The sequence below is a fragment of the Pimephales promelas genome, chromosome 4 (genome assembly GCF_988280905.1).
Source record: "Pimephales promelas chromosome 4, fPimPro1.hap1.1, whole genome shotgun sequence".
Taxonomy (NCBI): Eukaryota; Metazoa; Chordata; class Actinopteri; order Cypriniformes; family Leuciscidae; genus Pimephales; species Pimephales promelas.
In genome coordinates, this window is record NC_142772.1 from 23,881,590 (window position 1) to 23,901,467 (window position 19,878).

The 19,878-nt window shown below is 36.5% G+C and overlaps 1 protein-coding gene across 2 annotated transcripts in view; it reads left to right on the forward strand.

Moving 5' to 3' along the window:
• Positions 1-19,878, forward strand: part of ssbp2a (single stranded DNA binding protein 2a) — a 32,237-nt gene that overhangs the window by 2,571 nt on the left and 9,788 nt on the right. For both annotated transcript variants that reach the window (XM_039650132.2, XM_089130131.1), the window contains exons 2-4: positions 7,560-7,632; positions 9,898-9,959; positions 10,809-10,893. In XM_039650132.2, coding sequence (XP_039506066.2) covers positions 7,560-7,632; positions 9,898-9,959; positions 10,809-10,893 — 220 coding nt within the window. The remainder of the gene's footprint in view (positions 1-7,559; positions 7,633-9,897; positions 9,960-10,808; positions 10,894-19,878) is intronic.

The following is a 19,878-nucleotide window of genomic DNA, read 5'->3' on the forward strand; positions in this document are numbered from 1 at the left end:
GTCTTTCTCTCTGTCTTTAGCCTGTGTACAGCCTTCCTTTTTCTATTCACAAATCACACACAGTCTATGGTATGTCCTTTAGTTTTTCCATGCGTCCTTTTGACCTGTTTGAAATCCAACAAAGTTAAGCGTCGTTTCTCCATCATTGTCGCTTTGGTCTATTTCTCCTTAAAAACTAGACTAAGATCCTCTGCGAAGATTGTGTGTTGTAAGTTCTTTTCCAGAGCTGCACATTTTGTCCATCTGCAAGATAAGCTGGCATTTCCTGTTGTCGTGGTGAAAAGCATTGTTTCTCGAGGTGTTGTGCAGAATGCTTTGGTCTAAACCCCTGAACTCCTGGTTTTCATTCAGACTGTTCACATTTTTCACCATCTACATGTATGTTCCAGTCAAACATTATTTCTTAAAAATATCAAACACATACATGTGTTGTATTTTAAGCTGTGTTGTATTTTATTTTTTTATAAAATTATTTATATGTTCAGTTTTAGTGACACATTATGATAAAGATGAAAGCAAACCACATTCATAATAACAAAGTAAAGTAGAGCATCTTAATTAATCCAGACTATGCTGAGGAATGTAGCATTGTTCTGTCAGCACAGGATATGAGTTTCATTCTTTAGACTTATACCTAGATGGCCTTTTCCTCTCTGAAATTGTTCTGTTATTCTTTCATAGCTCCATTTTTCCAGCAGTGTTTTTCCAAACACACTGATATTTTTCCAACTGACACCATTTTAAATTTCAGTCACAATAACCACAACAAACTAAATTGATTTATTCAATTGATGAAAGGTGATCTTAAAGATCTTTTCATTGTTACAAAAAAGTTTCTATTTCAAATAAATGCTTTTCCATTGAGCTTGCTGTTCACAAAAATATAAAGCAGCAACATTGATAATAATTTAAAAAAAAACTATTTCTTAAGCAGAAAATCATAATATTCAAATGATTTCTGAAGGATCATATGACACTGAAGACTAGAGTAATAATGTTGAAAATTCAGCTTTGACATCACAGGAATAAATTACATTTTAAATATTTATAATAGTTTTTTTTTTACTGTTTTTTTGATAAAAATAAGGGTAGCCTTTGTTAAGAGACAAAAAAATATCTTATCTGACTAATTTCTTAATGCTTGTGTGTACAGGTAGCCATATATAATGTACTATATGGTATCTTCTGCATAAATATGCATCCCTGTATTCCACCATTGTCCGTTGGCTACACATCAAAGCTCAAAACCACCATAATGTGTATAAATGTAGCTATCTGTCAGCTATTTATTTACAAACTATGGTTGCGATCATTTCCCCCTCATTATCCTCATGTCACTCTCCTTCCTCCTTTTCAGCTCTCATCATTAATCATTTATGAGTTCCTGCTTTCCTGTCTCTCCTCTTCTACCCATCTCTATATTTATCTTTCTGTTTTCATCCCCTGTTCTCTTTCACTGCACCTACAGTAATGTGTCAAACACATACCCATAGACAGACAGATTTGTCCCAATGATACGAATGCACACACAGACAGGATCACCCTCAAACTCAATTGCTCCTCGCTCTCTAATGTCTCTTGGGAAATGAATCTGTTTGCATCTAGTGAGTGTATGGCAGCCTATAAAGATGTTGTCAGTTCTGGAGAAAAGGAAAGAACGATGTGTTGATGGGATGAGGACCCAGCATGAGGTTAATGATGCACTCTTGCCACTGTTCTGTTCAGTCATTATTACCTCTCTTTATATCATTTCTCATGTTGATTGTAGCTCGTGTCTTGAGCTGTGAGGTCTTTTTTTTTGTGTGTAATTTTATTGAACTAAATAAGTGCAGATGTAGTTGTTAAAGTGCCCCTACTATGCTATTTTAAAGTTTTCTATTGTTGTTTTGGAGTCTCCTACAACAGGTTTACAGGCATCAAAGGTCAAAAACGACTTCATTTTATCATAATATACATTTGCACATCACCACATTTTCAATGATTCTCAAACGACTCGCCAGATGAATCAACCTAAATCCCTCCTTTCCGTGAGCTACTCTGCTCTGATTGGCCAGACGGCTCAGTCTGTTGTGATTGGTCTACTGCGTACATCACGTGTGTCGAAAACAAAAAATGCCCCTTGCCACAACAACATCAGCTCTGAGTGTCCTGAGGCTTTCATAAACTAAACGCAGTACACTGTAAAAAATATTTTCATGATTTGTAATCATAACATTATTTCTTTTGTCAAATCAACTTAATTAATTTATGTAGTTCGGATAACATCATATTTTAAGTTTCTGGTGATTACATCAATCACCTTCATTTTATTAACTCAATTTTTCCATTTCAATGAATTTAAATTTTTAAGGCAGACAGGTTACTTCATTTAAGTTAAACCAACAATATTTTACAGTGTAACGAACAATGACGTCAATTTTACCATATCAATCCGAACGCGAGTCTATTCATTCAACCCGAACCTCCATCACAAGAACAACTCAAGGAGGATGTTTCTCAGGGATACGCTACTTAGTTTGAGGTACATTAAGCATTGTTGCAACTGTAATTTCTCTCCATCTGAATTAAAGGAGTAGTTCACTTTTGAAAAAACTTTTGCTGATAATTTACTCACCCCCGTGTCATCCAAGATGTCATTCTTTCTTCAGTCGAAATGAAATTAAGGTTTTTGATGAAAACATTCCAGCATTTTTCTCCATATAATGCACTGCAGTGGGAACCAAATGGTTCAAGGTCCAAAAGACACTTTCAGTGCAAACTGTTCAAAGGGCTTTAAACAATTGAAGATTAATTGTTTATTTGTATTTTAGTCTTTCTATTGCTTTGTTGTTGTTGTTATTTTATTACTCTGTTTTAAATTTTTAGATTGTTTGTTGGTTGTTATATTTATTGGCTTAGAATAGCTTGGAATAGCAGGGAAAAGTATATCTATATTACAGATATAGAGCCCCTTGTCTTTGTCAAAAAAAAAAATTAAATGAAACAAAATTCCTGCTTTTTCATTAATTTAGCTTAAAGCACAATGGAAATGGTCTATGTAGGTCAACTTTGTCTAATTAGTGCTGTTTAAGGTAAGCATCATTAATGTTGCCCATACTGGAATTAAACTTCATCATGCAAGACATAAATAATAGCTCAAATTGTGTGACTTGCTGAGAAGTGTTGTCAGTTTTAAAAGAAACTTACATGTGTCTTAAGCTGCGTTTCCACCAAAATTACATGGAACAATTTGTCCCAACTTTTTTTCACCCAGACCTGTTACTTTCTGCGCTTACACCACTGTCTAAAGGACAGTGAAGATTAGGCTAATTAGTTCGGTGACATAGGACTGCAAGCATCTCAACATATTTTTAGAAATGGTGGTTGAAATGGAGTCAACCAATCAGCATGTTCAGCGCCCAAGTCCCACCCCGGAAGTTCCTGCACTTTGAAAAAGTACTACCTCGCAGGGACTTTCTAGCCCCTTTCACACAGCGCGTTGATCCTGGGAAATTAACACAGTCTCATCCAAACTCGTCATATAACTGACGTCTTGGGATGTCTTTTGACCATACGTCAACATCCGCCTTTTAAGGGTAGCCTTAAATGTCAGTTAATTGATGATCCCGGGCCATCATACAACTGACGCTTTACCTTTAACATCAGTTAGGTGACGGGGTAGGTTAAGTGATATTCACCAGATAATGAAACATAGTGAAAAAATCTTGTAGACTTTGAGGGAAGAGAACTTTTTTACTATGACCAGTAATCAACTTAGCAACTACCCAGAACATCCAAGCAATGTTCTAGCTATACCATTCAGAACACTATAACAACCCATAGCAGCACCTTGGCAACCATACAACATCCTATAGACCTTATGCTCCAGAGAAATAAGGTGGAGGCTGAGCCATATAGAATTTTGTCTTTGAACTTCGGTTATTGCGGTAGTTAGTTCTATGGCATCCCTGTCAAAGAGTATTCAGTTATTGAAGTGGATTTACTTGTTGAAGAGTTAACGAAAGTTATCATGAGCATTGTAATGTTTGAAGAGGATGTCATAACAAATGTCTGTAGACAGGGAAGATTTTAAAATGAGTGGTTCATTCATAAATCCGTAAGATTTTCCCTTCATGCTGTAAAAATACGAACCGCAAAAGAGAACACAACTGGAACTGCGCCAAAAAGCTCTAGGCTATTGGAGAAAAATGTAAAAATCTCATATTAAATTTGGTGAATGTCTGTGCTTAATAACTTTTATTCTTAAACTCTCGAAGCCTAGTTTGCTTTTCTGCCCCAGTTTGAAGATTTTGGATTTTGCTCATTTGGAGAAAACGGGGAAGACTGCTGGAAATATCATCTCTCTGTCTCTTTTCTATCTTTCGTCATTAGAATATGAAAGTTTGCTGACAATCTCTGGAGGATTGATTCTCACAAGCTCAGGACCCCCCGTCATTCCTCCAATCTGCAAATCTCCTCCCTCAATCTCGCTTGTGTGTGATCTTGGTTTCCAATGTTCCTCTGTCATTATTCTACTAGTACTTTCTTCTCTTGCACAAACACTGTCTTATACATTGTATGAACGTTCATCATATTGTGTATGTGTGCGCATACTCGGAACATTTGGAGGTCTGCAGAAACAACAAGGAGAGGGAATACTTTGTCTCCGTACATGTGAAATATAATTAGATTTGACTGTGCCTGAAAAAAATAATAATAAGGTACCGCTGGACTCTGCTGACTCAGGTTCCCTCACACATTCATAGAGGATACTAAAAATATGTATTATAAAAATCCTCTATGCAATGAACTTTCACCAATTCAAAAATAACCAAATGTTATCGCAGAGATATAGAACTCTTAAAAATTCCATATCAGATTGTAAAACTGAAAGTGAAATGGTGAATGTAATTTTAATGGAAGACTGAGATCTCAGTGAACTCAGTTTGTGATATCCAAACTAGGACTTAAGATGCCTTATTAAAATCGTATATGGGTTGCTTAACCAAATGAGATGAGACACATCTAGAAGGTAAAGACATGGGTTCAGTTAAAAGCATAGTGTGTCCAAAAATATCTTGTTTCAGAAAGTTTACATTATTTTTTTTCCATATAATGAAAGTGAATCAAAAAGTGGGGCTCCAGAAATAAAAATGACAGATGACAAAAAAGCACCATTACAAATACCATAGCATTAGTCCTTATGACTACATTTTTCTGAAGTTATATGATAGTTTTGTGTGAGGAACAGAGTGAAATTTAGTCATTATGCACTATAAATCTTCCCCTCTGCTATAACTCTCAAATCTTGTTTGTGCTATATTGAAAATGCACATTGCCAAGTTCATGGTTTTGTTTAGTGTGATTTAATTCACTTATGGTCTGTCTTCCTGTCATTTTTTGATCTGATTTCCTAGTTTGTCACCTATTCCTTTGTCATCTGTTCATCTTGATTAGTTCCCTTTGTTTTCTCATTGTATTTAAAGTTAAATCCATGTGTTTCATTTTGTTCCTGGTCCTGTCTTGCTTAAGTGTAGTTGGCCTGTTTGTTTTTCTCCTGGATAATTAAAGGGTTATGTTACGTGTTTAAAGATGTAAAAGGGGATGATTACATAACATTTATGTGCGACACTGTTGCCGGGTGTGGATGCAGGAAAGACAACCAGAAAACATCATTTAAACGTTAAGGAAACGTTTATTCTCCTGAATGAATTAGACATGTTCACTTAAATTATATAACAAATTCGTTAGAAGAAAAATAAATAAAATACACAAGAGAAAAGAAATTAGGAAAAACAAGAGTGTCGCCAAATTAATGAAATAAGCAAAACATAACTGATAACTAATTTTACGAATACCCACTAAACTAACTGCACAAAAGGAAAATGTAGAAAGAAACCCGAATTCTTCAGCGGAATAACGCCGCCTTAATTAAACTACGCTAAATAAAAACAAAAATACAATAATGGCGGACACTCCACGCATAACTAACACACGATGATTCCTACCTCCCGTTCTATGATTTCGCAACAGAGAGCTCAATGCTTATGTAATCAGAGCTAGGCATCTCTCAATGTCTTAGCAAAACTCAGGTCCAGGCTAAAGCATTTACTCATTCATTAATCATCAATCATAAAGACATAGCGTAAATCGTGATAACGTTTCGACAATGTGCTCAGAACGCGCAAGTTGGATGAGATCTGGCGAGGATCTGACTTCATCTCTATGAATGTGCCTTTTAACGCCACAGCAGAGCAGTAGATTGGTTGCGCAGATGGTGACGCCACCCACAATCACGTCATGTACCCGCAAACAGCCAATGTTCGATCACCACCTGAAATCAATGAATGGAGACAGAACAGAAACACACACACAAAAAAAACACGTGGAACGTAACAGTTAGTTCACCCAAAAATGAAAATTCTGGCAGTATTTACTCACCCTCATCTTGTTCCAAACCTCTATGTGTTTATTTGTTCTGCTGAACACAAAGGAAGATATTTGGAAGAATGTTTTAATCAAACAGATCTCATTCCCCATTGACTACCATAGTAGGAAAAAGTACATACAGTACTATTGTAGTCAATGGGGAATGAGATCTGTTTGATTAAAACATTCTTCCAAATATCTCCCTTTGTGTTTAGCAGAACAAATAAAAACACATAGAGGTTTGGAACAAGATGAGGGTGAGTAAATACTGACAGAATTTTCATTTTTGGGTGAACTAACCCTTTAATTATCCAGGAGAAAAACAAACAGGACAACTACACTTAAGCAAGACAGGACCAGGAACAAAATGAAACAGTCTGTAGCTTAGACTGCTGATCCTTTCCGTACCCGTTGCCAATATGCGCGCGCATACGTAGCTACGTCATTATTGTGTACAAACAGTAAAAAGGTTTATTTGGTGAATTAACACAAATGAAATCTCTCAATCTTTTTTCTGACGCAGATCTCTCTGATGGCTTCACTGACTTGTATGGGTACTTTTATGTAATTTTTGGAGCTTAATTGAGCATAAGATGTCACCATTCACTTCCACTGTATGAAAAAAAGTAGTATTAACTTTCTGCTAGACATCTCCTTTTGTGTCTCACAAAATAAAGTCAGCCATGTGGGGTTGTAACAACAGGAAAAAAATAGTTCATTTTTGGCTGAACTATCAAGATAAGCTACTTTGCTATTTCAAAGAGGACATGATAATTATTTCTCATGAATTATTTTAGGAAACTGAACAATTGAGTTTTATTTAACCATTGGAACAGGACCTTGGATAAAGGCATCCTGGAGGATGGGTATTATGATAGGGTGACCATATTTTGATTACCAAAAACCAGGACACTCGGCCCGGCAAACAGATGGGCCTACTCAAATGATACTCGAAGTTTACTCAAAGATACCTTATTAATTTCAATACATTTAAAGTAGGTTATGCCTCCTCTGTATGGATAGAAAATTGTTATATTGTTATTTAAAAACAGGACTTGTCCTGGGAAAACAGGACAGTTGGTCACCCTATATTATGAAATCTTAGGATCTCTTCCTCAATATCTAAATATAATATTTTTCTGTCTCGGCAGGTTAGCTCTGTATGTGTACGAATATCTGCTACATGTGGGAGCTCAGAAATCAGCACAGACCTTTCTGTCAGAGGTAAGTGAACCAGTTATTTGCATTTTTACTAAGACCTTTACTGTGAATTAGGTGAACAATTTAAGATGTGATGTACTTTTTAGGAGATAATATTTACATGTAGCCTTACAATACACAGCTCCCATGGAACCCTCACTGTTCTCTGATCCCAGCTTAATTTAATTACACCGGATACAAAAGCACGCTTGCACAAGAAACTGGGCAAACTTTTTCTGTTTAATGGCACTGTCTCATGTCTCATACAGCGGGTGGACTGTAAGTTTATTTACACAGATTCTCCTAAGCATTGAGTGTCCACTTGCTCTGCTCTCTAAATGAACATTGTTTATTTTCCACATGAAGTTAATAGCTTGTCATCCTCTGGAACTGTGTTTGGGGAAGAGATGTTTACATCGGTGTCCACGACAGCTCACTTACTGATGACAAGATCACTGACAAGATACAATTGAAGAGTAAAACTAAATGCAGATGCAGATGAGTCTTCTATCTCTCTGAGTCTAGTAAATATTTGCGAATGACAGCGGATCAGATAAATACTGGAACAGAACAAAGAGAGATGAGGGAAAACGGAATGAGACTGGCACGATGACAGAGGTGAAAACACAAAGGCTGGCCCACCACTCAGACGTGAACATCAACAAGCCAGACAGTGCAGTCGTGACTCAGTCCAGCCTCTGTGACTAAGCCACCCGCCCCGTCCATTGTGGCCGGTTTCCTTTGCGACTCCTGTCTTTTGCCACCCTTCTCATGTAACCAGTTCCTGCTGGACTTGAACCCAAAAATAGCAGTGGCTCTTCCAGCAATGTATTGAGATAATATGGGCACACCCGTGTTGTTTATGGCAGCTGTCGTCAGTGCTTTAATGTCTGTGTAAACCCATCTCGCATATGGTCAGTGACTAAAACTGATGATCTCATCAAGATGGATGGTGTTTTCTGTTCCTGTTTAGTCTTTTGAGAAAGAGTTGAGGAGAAGAATAAGGATGTGCAGAAGGTCTAAGCCTAAAGTATACTTCAGTTTTTCCTCTATCCGTACACCCGAATACACAGGCTTTCAAAATATTCTCCATTTGATAGTACTCAGGTGTTCGACTCATGCGCACTAGAAAGTTTCATTCTTGTTCAGTGTCTGCACTATTTCTCTCCCGAAGTTATAAGATAAAATAGTCTTTGTACTTGTTTAAACTAGAGTCTTAGAGGCTTACATTTTATCAATTGATGTTGCAATTATTTTAGGGCTGTCAAACGATTAATCACGATTAATCGCATCCAAAATAAAAGTTTGTGTTTACATAGTATATGTGGGTGCACTGTGTATAATTATTTTATATATAAATACACACACATGCTTGTATATATTTAGGAAATAGTTTCGTGTATACTGTATATAGATTTATATATAATTTATATTATATATAAATATAAATGTTTTATATATAAATAATATTTTTTTCTTAAATATACATGTGTGTATTTATATACAAAATAATTATACACAGTGCACCCACATATATTATGTAAACAAACTTTTATTTTGGATGCGATTAATCGCTATTAATCGTTTGACAACCCTAAATATATATCTAAAAAAATCATTTAGTTATACTTCTGTCATTACAAGTCTTTGACATGGTAATCGGACAAGTCTTTGACATGGCAATGGTATGACAATGTTGATATGTTTGGTTTGGAGGTCATTTTCGAGGCATGCACTTCAAATCCAAGTGGACTTTAGACACATTGGTTCTCAAGTCAAAGTCAAGTCTTTTTCTTAATTTAATAATGTAGCCCGAAGTCATAAATTTGCTACTGGAATCAGACTCAAGCCGTGCAAGTCGAGACCCCAACCTCTGTTTGTTGCCTTCTCCGGTAATTTGTTGTTGTTGCATCTCATTCAGTCTTTTTTTTTCGACTGTGAACCAATGGGTGCAAAAAAACTTGTAGGTCATTGTGCTAGTGGTTAACGTTGACACTTTTTTGAAAAGGTCCAATTCCTTCCAAGTTAACAACCAAGGAGGATGGAGCTTAATGCAGTGTCAGCTGGTTAACTGAATTGAATAATATCTGAGTCACTTTGAGACCGTTTCAGACAGATGCCAAGTTTCAGTTTTATCCCTCACATTAATTCTAGGCACCATGTTTGACTGAAAGTTCAGCTCCCCATGGCAAAATTTGCCTTTAATTATGTTTAAATCACAAAGAGAGCACAGGCGACTTGTCACTGAATCTTTATAACTCTTCCTTTGTTCTCTGTTTAACTCGGCAGATCCGATGGGAGAAGAATATAACATTAGGAGAGCCTCCAGGGTTCTTGCACTCATGGTGGTGGTAAGAATATCTGCTTGAAAAGCAGATTTCTTTTGCATTATATGAATGGGATTAGTATTATATATAGTATTAAAATATTATTATTAAATATGTTTGAGTTTTTTATACTTTATTCTAATAATTATTAGAATATGAACGTTTGTAATTTCATGGGATCTCTAGTTGATACTGAGGTTTAGTTTTTATATATTCTGGATGTGGGGATTATGGAGATCATGTTGTCTGGATGTGTGCAACACAAAACTCATAAAAATATAAATATATAATACAGTATACAGACACATTTTAACGTGTTAATTCCTTAGAACTTGACATAAGTTTTATTTTTCATTTTACTTCTGTGATAATGAATGGTGATAGAATGGTTAGATATGGTGAGATAGAAATATGTCTTATAATTATCAATGTTGAAAATGATAATATTTTGTACTTACTGCTTAATGTAGTGTGCTTAATATTTTTTCATGATTATTTGATGATTATAGTACATGTCTTTACTGTCAATTTTGATAAATGCCAAGATACCAAGTTTCAAATAAAAATCTTACTGACCCCAAAGTTTCGAATGATAGTGTAAATCACAGACATTCTCACCAATAATTAATTCAGTTTCTCAGAGGATCCCCAAGTTTGCTGAACCACATATGCTTTGTAATGTATACATTGTTATGCAAGACATACTTAATTCTAACAGGATAAACAAATCTCAAAGTACATCTGTGATACAAACATTTCCTCAGGGAAAAACTAGTCCCGTCCAAATAGAGCTTTAATTAACTGAGGATAGTGATTTATTCACAGTCTGCAGTATTAGTCTTTTTATGTTATATTGTCCATCTTTTATCGCAGTGTTTTCTGGGACCTCTACTGTGCTGCTTCTGAGAGGAGAGAATCATGTGAACACTCAAGTGAAGCCAAAGCTTTTCATGACTATGTGAGTAGCCTATAAATACTTGTTCTCCTGCAATGAGGATAAACAGGATTGTATGCTGTTATCATGATTTTATTGGCTGCTGCTAAGCACTAATAAACCAATAAATACATTTCAGTGTTTTGAAGTCTAAACAAAACCAGTAGGAATCCACTGACCTATAGAACAGCACAGAGTGATTTAGAGCTGGTCCCTGGGAAGCCTTGCAGGATAATTGTGAGTGAGTGTACAGCTCATAGAACGAGAGGTAAGGAGAGCAGGAGGGAAATAAAAAGCGGGAAGGATGATAAATTGGTGGTCCTTGCTGGAGGCATTAGCAATGATGTCATGCGTTTGCGGTCATCTTGGCTAGAGGGAGGAGGACATCTTGACCTCTGTTCTGAGTGTGAAAGAGAGAGAAAAAGAGATAGCAATAGAGAAAAAATATAAAGTGTGATTAGATTAAAGGCTTGTCTATAAGAAATAATGACCCATTTGGCTTATTTCAAAATGAGCATAATAACCTCATTGTTCCTCTAATACCGCTAACACTGACTCCAACTACAAGTCAGGTGCCTGTTTATCTACCACAAATTATATTGACCTAAGGACCAGAATGATCAAGATTAACTGCTGACCAGACACAGCTCATTACAGTAAGAGCTTCCACTTTTAGTTCATGTCAATCATGTGAAGTGCCACACTGATCCTCTGTCATGCATGAAATGATAAAGACATGTCATTTAATCATATAATCCTTTAAAACGAGTAATCGCTACATTAGACATATTTCCAGAAGTGATTTCATCTTAATTAACACACACAAACACACACACACACACACACACACACACACTCACATACATATATATATGTGTGTGTGTGTGTATTTAGATGGATGGAATGATGGATGGATGAGAGATAAGTAGATAAATTACATTCATTGTAGGGATTTTTGTTCTTTATTTAAAATGCCTACACTTTATTTAATTATGTTATTATTATTATTATTATACTCACATCTTTTATTAATATATTTTAAATTAAAATAATATATATATATATATATTTTTTTTTCAAAATTTTGGTCTCTATAAATTATGTTATTTTTAGCAATATAACAGTAATGATTTTACATAACACATATTGCAATATTATCACTTAATATACAAGTCCATAATGTAAAGTAACAAAATCCCGATGAACGATCCAATGACTCAACCCGGATTGATTTCCATTGTTCAACGGCCATTTTTAGCATGGAAATATTACTGCTGCGCTGTAAGTGCTTTTCAGATTATTCTCTCCTGCCTAAACGAGGACATTCCATTTCCCTGACAATCATAAACGCACTCTATTTTTACCCACTCTCCCACATTGTAAAAAAACAACAACAAAAAAACAGCAGACAATAACTGGTACTCTGTTGCCTTTCTGGCGATTTCCACAATTTGAATGAAGCCTGAAACTCTGGAGATCTGTTGGATTTTGTCAGTGTTGTTTTGACAACACTTTGCATGTCTAGACCTTTCCCTCAGTCGCTCCATCAGAGTGGGTCACCTGTCGTAGCGGAATAGTTCACAATTAAAATAGTTCACTATTTAAAAATTATAGTGCTCCACATTGCCACCTAGCCGCCTGGAGTGCATACTACATTGAATTTCTCACACTTTTGCGTCACCATATGCACGCGGATTTCCCACTCAAAACGCTCATCTAAACGCAGAATAAAAAGTGATAACGTAACGCCACTTTTGCGATTTCTCTTCAGAATCGTTTCCATGTAAACATATCATTTTGATTGTGATTGAATATACTAAAACATAAATGTAATATGATGGTATATGGTGTTTTTATTTGCTCTTTCCCCTTTATTTAGCAAAGATGTAGTATAAAAATGCAATATATTATCTACTACTAAAATCACACTGCAATGTTACTGACAATCATGGAGTGATCTATTAAATACTGAATATATGACGAATTTTGATATGTACTGTTGTTTGTAGATAAAACTACAAGCCATTTGATTAATCAGCACCATTTAATAAATCAGGCAGCAAATTCTGTGTCAAGTTCTGATAAGCTTTGAACATATTGTCTTTACATTCACATCCTTTATATTCGCTTGTGATTTTCTCCTGTCTGGCTTAGGGCTACTCTCATCTGCACTTTCATTTTCTTTGTGTTCGCACAGAGTAGAACACAAACAGCAGCAAATTAAACATGAGAGGAAGAGGGGAAGCACGACAGCATGAAATAGCTTATAATATTATGCAGCCTATTCAAGCATGTTAATGAAGATTTTCACCCCTGAATGGAGAGAGATATTTCACACAGTGTACCCACATTCAAGCTTGTATTATTGCTGCTACACTGAATAGTATAGCCTGCATGTGCTTTTTGATCTTTGTTTATCTTAAACATTTACCTCTTGCCAAAGAAAATTGGGGCGCTCCAGATTTAGATTTTCACTTTAAAATATGCAGTTCAATCAATGACTTTCTTAATTCATTGTTCTAATAAGATCTGACATGCATGGCTTAGTGCTCTATTTTTCCTTCCATGTTTTTGAAGCTCTTTAACACATTTTTAGCTTGACAGAAATGAGGTTAGCACTTCTTATGGATGATGGTGATAATAATAATGTTATGTTTTGAATAATTCTGTGACATTACTGCATGACTGTGGCGATCAGGACAAGGCCGAGGGACGTGATAGAACGCCACGAGGCGGTGGCGTGAGTGATAATGAACGAGACCTGTGAGACTCACCGCTATGGGCTCTATGCACGGCTGTATTTCCGGTGAAGCATTAGGGATGCTCGATAACTTCCGCCGATCGTAGAGTCCAATGCAATACCGAGAATTTATATTGAATTTTATACTTTATGGTTATACTAATGAAACGTTAGTCACAAAAAACAGATAAAACAGACACCCCTCGTTGTGTTTATGCTTCTTTTTAAAATTATTTTAAATAAATATAACTATATATAAAATTACATCTAAACGTATGTACGTTTCATTTCAAAGACTGGAGGACAGTAAATTTTGAAGACTCTGCCATAATCCCATTTTCCTCGGTTTTCCTCCGCTTTAATCTGCACAACCGGAAATGGACGAGCATCCTTGCGTCAAATGCGGAATTTATGCGTACATATAGCCCATTGCATCTCTCACTGTCGTCGCTCCTCCTTTATGCTTCCGTTTCTCCGTGAGAGATGCGAGACTGGTGCGTTTCACAGGTTTCGTTCATTATCACTCACGCCACCGCGTCGCACTGTTCCCTCATGTCCCTTGACCTCGACCTGCTCGCCGCATAGACATACTCAATAAATAAATACATTTAGAATATTTATTTACTCAATATTTTTCAAGATTACATATCATATCATCTTGTATTATCAAGATTTTCTGAGGATGAATACAACTGAATTGCACACACATTTTCTTAGAGTTTCCTGTAATGCCTGGTTGGCCGTGTTCCAGAGGCAGAGAGGTGGACTCAGGGCGGAGTGAGTTAGCAGCTGGATAGGGTGTTCATTGCGGGTTAACTGAAAACACTGTTGTCCTGAAGTAACCCCCTCACACACAGAGAGAAGTAAACACATTGGTTGGTTAAAGTCTGCCATCTGTTAAGCAGAGAATGTTTCCAGCAGAGAGAGAGACAGCAGGAGAGGAGATGTGGTGAGGATGACCTCATCACTGCATTAGATTAGACTGCAGATATTATGGGAAAGGTTGTCTGGTGGGTATAGGACTGCATCATTACCCAGGAGGCTTCTGGCTCCATTCTTAATACACAAGTAACCATTACAATGTTGTACCATAAGGGGTTGTTTTTAAAAACACAAAACGCAGGGCAGTGGAATGTGAAACCGTGTTTTTAAAGTCATGATACAGAAGTTGGGATCATCTTTCCCTCCCTATTGTGTGACGTACAGTATATCTGAGTGAAACGGCTTCTTGAACAGGAAAAAATATTGTGTGGGGCTTGATTCTGTTTTGGTTCATTGTGGTTTGCTACTGCTCTGATCTTATTTGAGTAACAGGTTGTCCTGCCCTCGCGCCGCAAACGTCATCAGAGAAGAGATGTTGTTGCATAAGGGAGGAGGACTTTGATTAAGGATTATGAAGGGACAGTTGATTTCATGGAGACGTTAAATGCTGAACTTGAGCTCCATGCGGGTCTTGGGCGCTGTTGCTATTTTACCGGCGGGATAAATACCGTGAAATAAACCAATCAGAGTGTCATCCAACATAGCCTTTAAGAGCAGGAGCGCATGTTGCATGGTGGATTGTTATTATTATGGTGAATTTACCAGGCGCACGCCAGGAGCATTCACAGCCAAGGAGGACAACGACGTTCATGTCAGGGAAGTTAAAGACAGAGAAATAATGTTGTATGGGGATGGGAGATTTTTTATTTTTTTTCCTGGTTCTTGATGGACAAACTAATTCATCAGATGTCCTTATATACATATTTGTCTTGCCACATTAGGCAAAAAGATCTGATCCGTCAGTACTACAGTTAGCCTGAACAATTTAGGTAAATGCTAGATTTAGGCCTACATTTTTTTACATCTTCATGAACACCACATGTCTTAATATTTTTCCTTGTTATAATGTATGATTTGCAAAAATTAAAACTGCTGCATCTGTGTTGATGAGAGAATCAAAGTATATGTGTGTTGAGCACCTGCTACATTATGGTGAAGCATGTGCGCTTTAAATAGCATTATGAACAACGCGCAACGTGCTACTGACTTTAGTTTTTTTCTGGTCAGTGGTGGAATTGTTTTATGGATCTGTCCAGGGAACGCAAGTTTATTTCCTAGTTTAGCGACGTGCGTTTGTGGAGGGAAAAGCCTGCTTTGCGCAGATGCAAAATAGGAATGATACATGCGTCAGTGTATAAAGTAATTTGCGCCGGGTGCAAGATAGGGCCCAAGGTTATAAAACACAAGGTCATAACGTAAGACACAAGGTTTCCAGATACTTTGTTTTTGCTCCAGGATTCAAAATAGTAAGTCACAGCTGAATCAAATGTTGAGCCTCCAAGAAACAATAGTATTCCTGAATGACTCAGTGTTGATGAACGAATCGGTTGAGTGAAAGATTCAATGGCTTACTCATAAAGACAATCGGTGGCTGTATCATAAATTGGCTGTATCATCAAAATGAATGAATCTTTTCCCCAAGTCAATTCGTTCATTTCGTTCATTGAATGAACCAAATGACACGAACGAGTTTGAACAGGAGAGTCACGAACGCGTATCACAGAACAGATGAGCGATCGTTTCACTTGATAAGACCCTTATTCATCGTCTGGAATCGTTTAAAGGCCTTTGAACAGTTTGCAGTTTGCACTGAAAGTATCTTTTGGACTGAACTGTTTGGTTCCCACTGAAGTGCATTATATGGAGAAAAATGCTGGACAGTTTTCATCAAAAAAAACTTAATTACTTTTCGACTGAAGAAAGAATTACATGGATAACTTGGATGACATGGGGGTGAGTAAATTATCAGCAAAAGTAAAAAAAAAAAAAAGTGAACTACTCCTTTAACAACCGCTAAAAAAGCATGGTCTATACATAAATGTACATCCTAGTATAAATGTAATCAGGACAGGCTGCATTCACCATGTCATTATCACATGACTTATCAGCATCAGTTGCGTTGCTTCACTGCCATTCACAAATCCTCTTCAGTGGCCTCATGTGATAGTAAAGTGTTCATCGTATGCACACTTAAGAATAGGTCATCGGGGTACACTCTTTTATGAGTATTGTGAATTCAGACAATCTTCTTTTCTTTTTTACTTTTTTTAGCCTACTATATAGTAGGGAAGTATGCTATTTTGGATGTGGCGCCTATTTAGTTACTGAAGTAATGAGGGTTCTTGATTGAATCGGTTGAATAAATGTCTCAATGAGTTGCTTATAAGGACAGTCACTTTTTGCAAACTGGCGCAACAATGTAAACGGAGTCACTGAAAAACTCACTAACAGCAAAAGTCCCGAATTTCATTAAGGACATGATGGAAATCATACATTTATTTCCTACTATAAATCCACATCCAATTTGGAGTTTCAACAGGAAGTGTCGATGACAGGGGATGAATGGATGAAGGGGGCGAGAGAGAGATTAATAGAGGACTAGAGACTTTCTTCCTGTCACTATCATTGATATATTTCCTGTTGTTATATTGGTCTGTCTGTCTGTATTCTCAGCTGGCTTTAAAGTCTACTCTTCCCATCCTATACATATGACGCATGTTCAACTGTCACTAAATTTTATCTCTGTTGTCTCTCAGTGGAGCTTATGTAACAAGTCACATGCTTAAAAGAACAGATGTGAGAATGAGAGCATAGAGGAAAGAGTTAGAGTATAGCCAATAGGCAATGTTATTTGGTTAAATTTAATTTATAATGAATTTCAGTTTGTGATTTTGATGGTTTTGTAGGCCTATTTTGATATATTTTCAATCTCTCTCAAGTTAACTTTGGATTGTTTGGTTAGTTACATGTACGGCACTCTTATTTCATTGTTGAATTCCAGGATGGCTTTACCCCTTCCATCCTCATTGCAAGAGTAACCTGGATCATTTTTTAAAGGAAAACTCCACCGTTTTTTGAAATATGGCTTATTCACATTCTTTCCTACATTTAGATATTTGTGCAAATGCATTTTTGTCTCAGTGCATGCATTGTTTTAGTTTGACAGGGTCGGCGCTAGCTTAGCTTAGCAAAATGAATGGATTCCTTTGTTGCCAGCTAGCATGTCCTGAGTAAAAGTGATTAAAAAAAATAAACAAACCCACGTAATTACTTCTTGTGGCCTGCGTATTCACAACGAGTACAAATAGCGACGCAGATTAACACTAGGCGATTTCCTAGGCAGATATTGACTTGGGACTATATTAGGGGGAAGCACAGGCGAAGCACTGCTGCTAAGGCGAATCACTGCTACTGAGGCGCAGAGACGTCATGCAACACATGAAATCCCACGACTTCCGTAAACAATTATTTTTTAATTTTTTTTCTCTAATTTGATCTGAGCAGATTTATTTCTCTCTCTGAGTGTGAGGACTAGGGATGTTGTCCTGATGCAGCTGATGAGAAAGTCTAGACAATGGGACTTGCCATTCTACCCACGTTTCTCTAATGAGTAGAAAAATGAGTCTCTCTACCCAGCCAGCCACTGGAGGAATCTCTCTGACACACACACACACACACACACACACACACACACACAAGCATGCATGCAGCCTCCTTATTGCAGACAGAAGGAACAAATCTAATAAATATGGAAATGTACTGCAGGCTTAAACCTTAAGAATCTGGACCATTTCGGCCACTTGTAAAGTAGCTACAGCTGTTTCCTTACTAAGTAAGATGTGGGAAAATAAACAAAGAAATGTCATTGCACTTATACAGTATATAGTTGTCATGATTTAGTCAACAAATCTTAAATAACAAAAAGGATTTATTTAATTGAACAAACTCAGGTAATCCACAAGATGATTAGCATAAAGAGTAAGGCTTGGAGGTGCAGGAGGAGGATGAAAACCCATAGGGAGGTGGATGGGTGGAGCCATGGTGGAGATGACTGGCCTGTCCCCAAAATGTGACTGTGTGCATATCAGGAAAACCATATTTCACCTCAAAATTAAATGAAAATCACAAGAAACTATATTTTACATCAATCATATAGGCTTGGTTTATATTATGATATTTTCAAAACAATTGGCTTTATGCACAGCTGCACTACGTCCTGAACTTCAGCCAGCTCCTTGTTTCCTGTCTTCCATTATTGGCCAAATTGATTAATTCAGGTGTGTCTGATTATTGTTGCCGTGACTACTGAGGTCAGACACACCTGAATTAATCAATTTGTCCAATAATGGAAGACAGGAAACAAGGAGCTGGCTGAAGTTCAGGATAGTGCAGCTGTGCATAAAGCCCACCAAAATTGTCATTACTTTGCTTGTATGCTTCAGTTATGTTTTTTTTTTTCCTTTCCTGTCATTCTCAAATGATCCTCATAAGACATTCATTACTGTAAACTGAATTTTTATTGTATTACAATAACATTGTTTTTTGAATTATTTTGCATAAAACAAAGGCATTTTTATACTGAAGATCACAAAAGATACTTTTCAGTGAATCATATACTATATATACTATATACTACTGTATATATATATATATATATATATATATACACACACACACACACATATATATATATATATATATATATATATATATATATATATATATATATATATAATCACATTACATTCCAGTGAGTAGAAAGCCTAAACTGCCAGTGAAACTGTAGTACTCCAACACTAGTGCTTTTAATTATTTAGTGGACAAAATGTGTTTGCCAGGAGGTGCAACTTCTCAGTGTCTATGTCTTCGCACTGTTTCAAATTTCCTCCCATTGTTCAAGTCTTAGGTTTGTGTGTGTGAGCGTGTCAGTGCTGGTGCACATGATCTCAGATGTGAGGTTTTAAAACTACAGGCTAATAATAGGGATAGTTCTCCCAATTAAAAGAAATCTATCATGATTTGCTTACCCTCATGTCATTCCAAACCTGTATGATCTGTATGACAAACTGTGTTTTGATGAATGTTGGTAACTGTATGTGCAGAAATAAATAAATGCAATTGACTTCAATGGTAAAACGTTTAATTACCAACATTCATCAAAATATATATTTTGTTGAGTTCCACTGAAGAAAAAGTTATACGTGTTTGGAACAACATGAGGGTGAGCAAATGATGACAGAATTAAAAAAAAGAAAAATAAATTGTGGGCTAATTTTGTTGTGACTTTTGTATCTGATTTTGAAGTCTACAGTAACTTGTCAAAAGAAAAGCGCTGCAATTATTATACAGTACCAGTGCTGAAAATATTTTTTCCTGCTGGTTTATTGCATTGACTCTTCAAAAAATACATTGATTTTCAGGTTATTTAAAGAGCATGTTATTCTCAA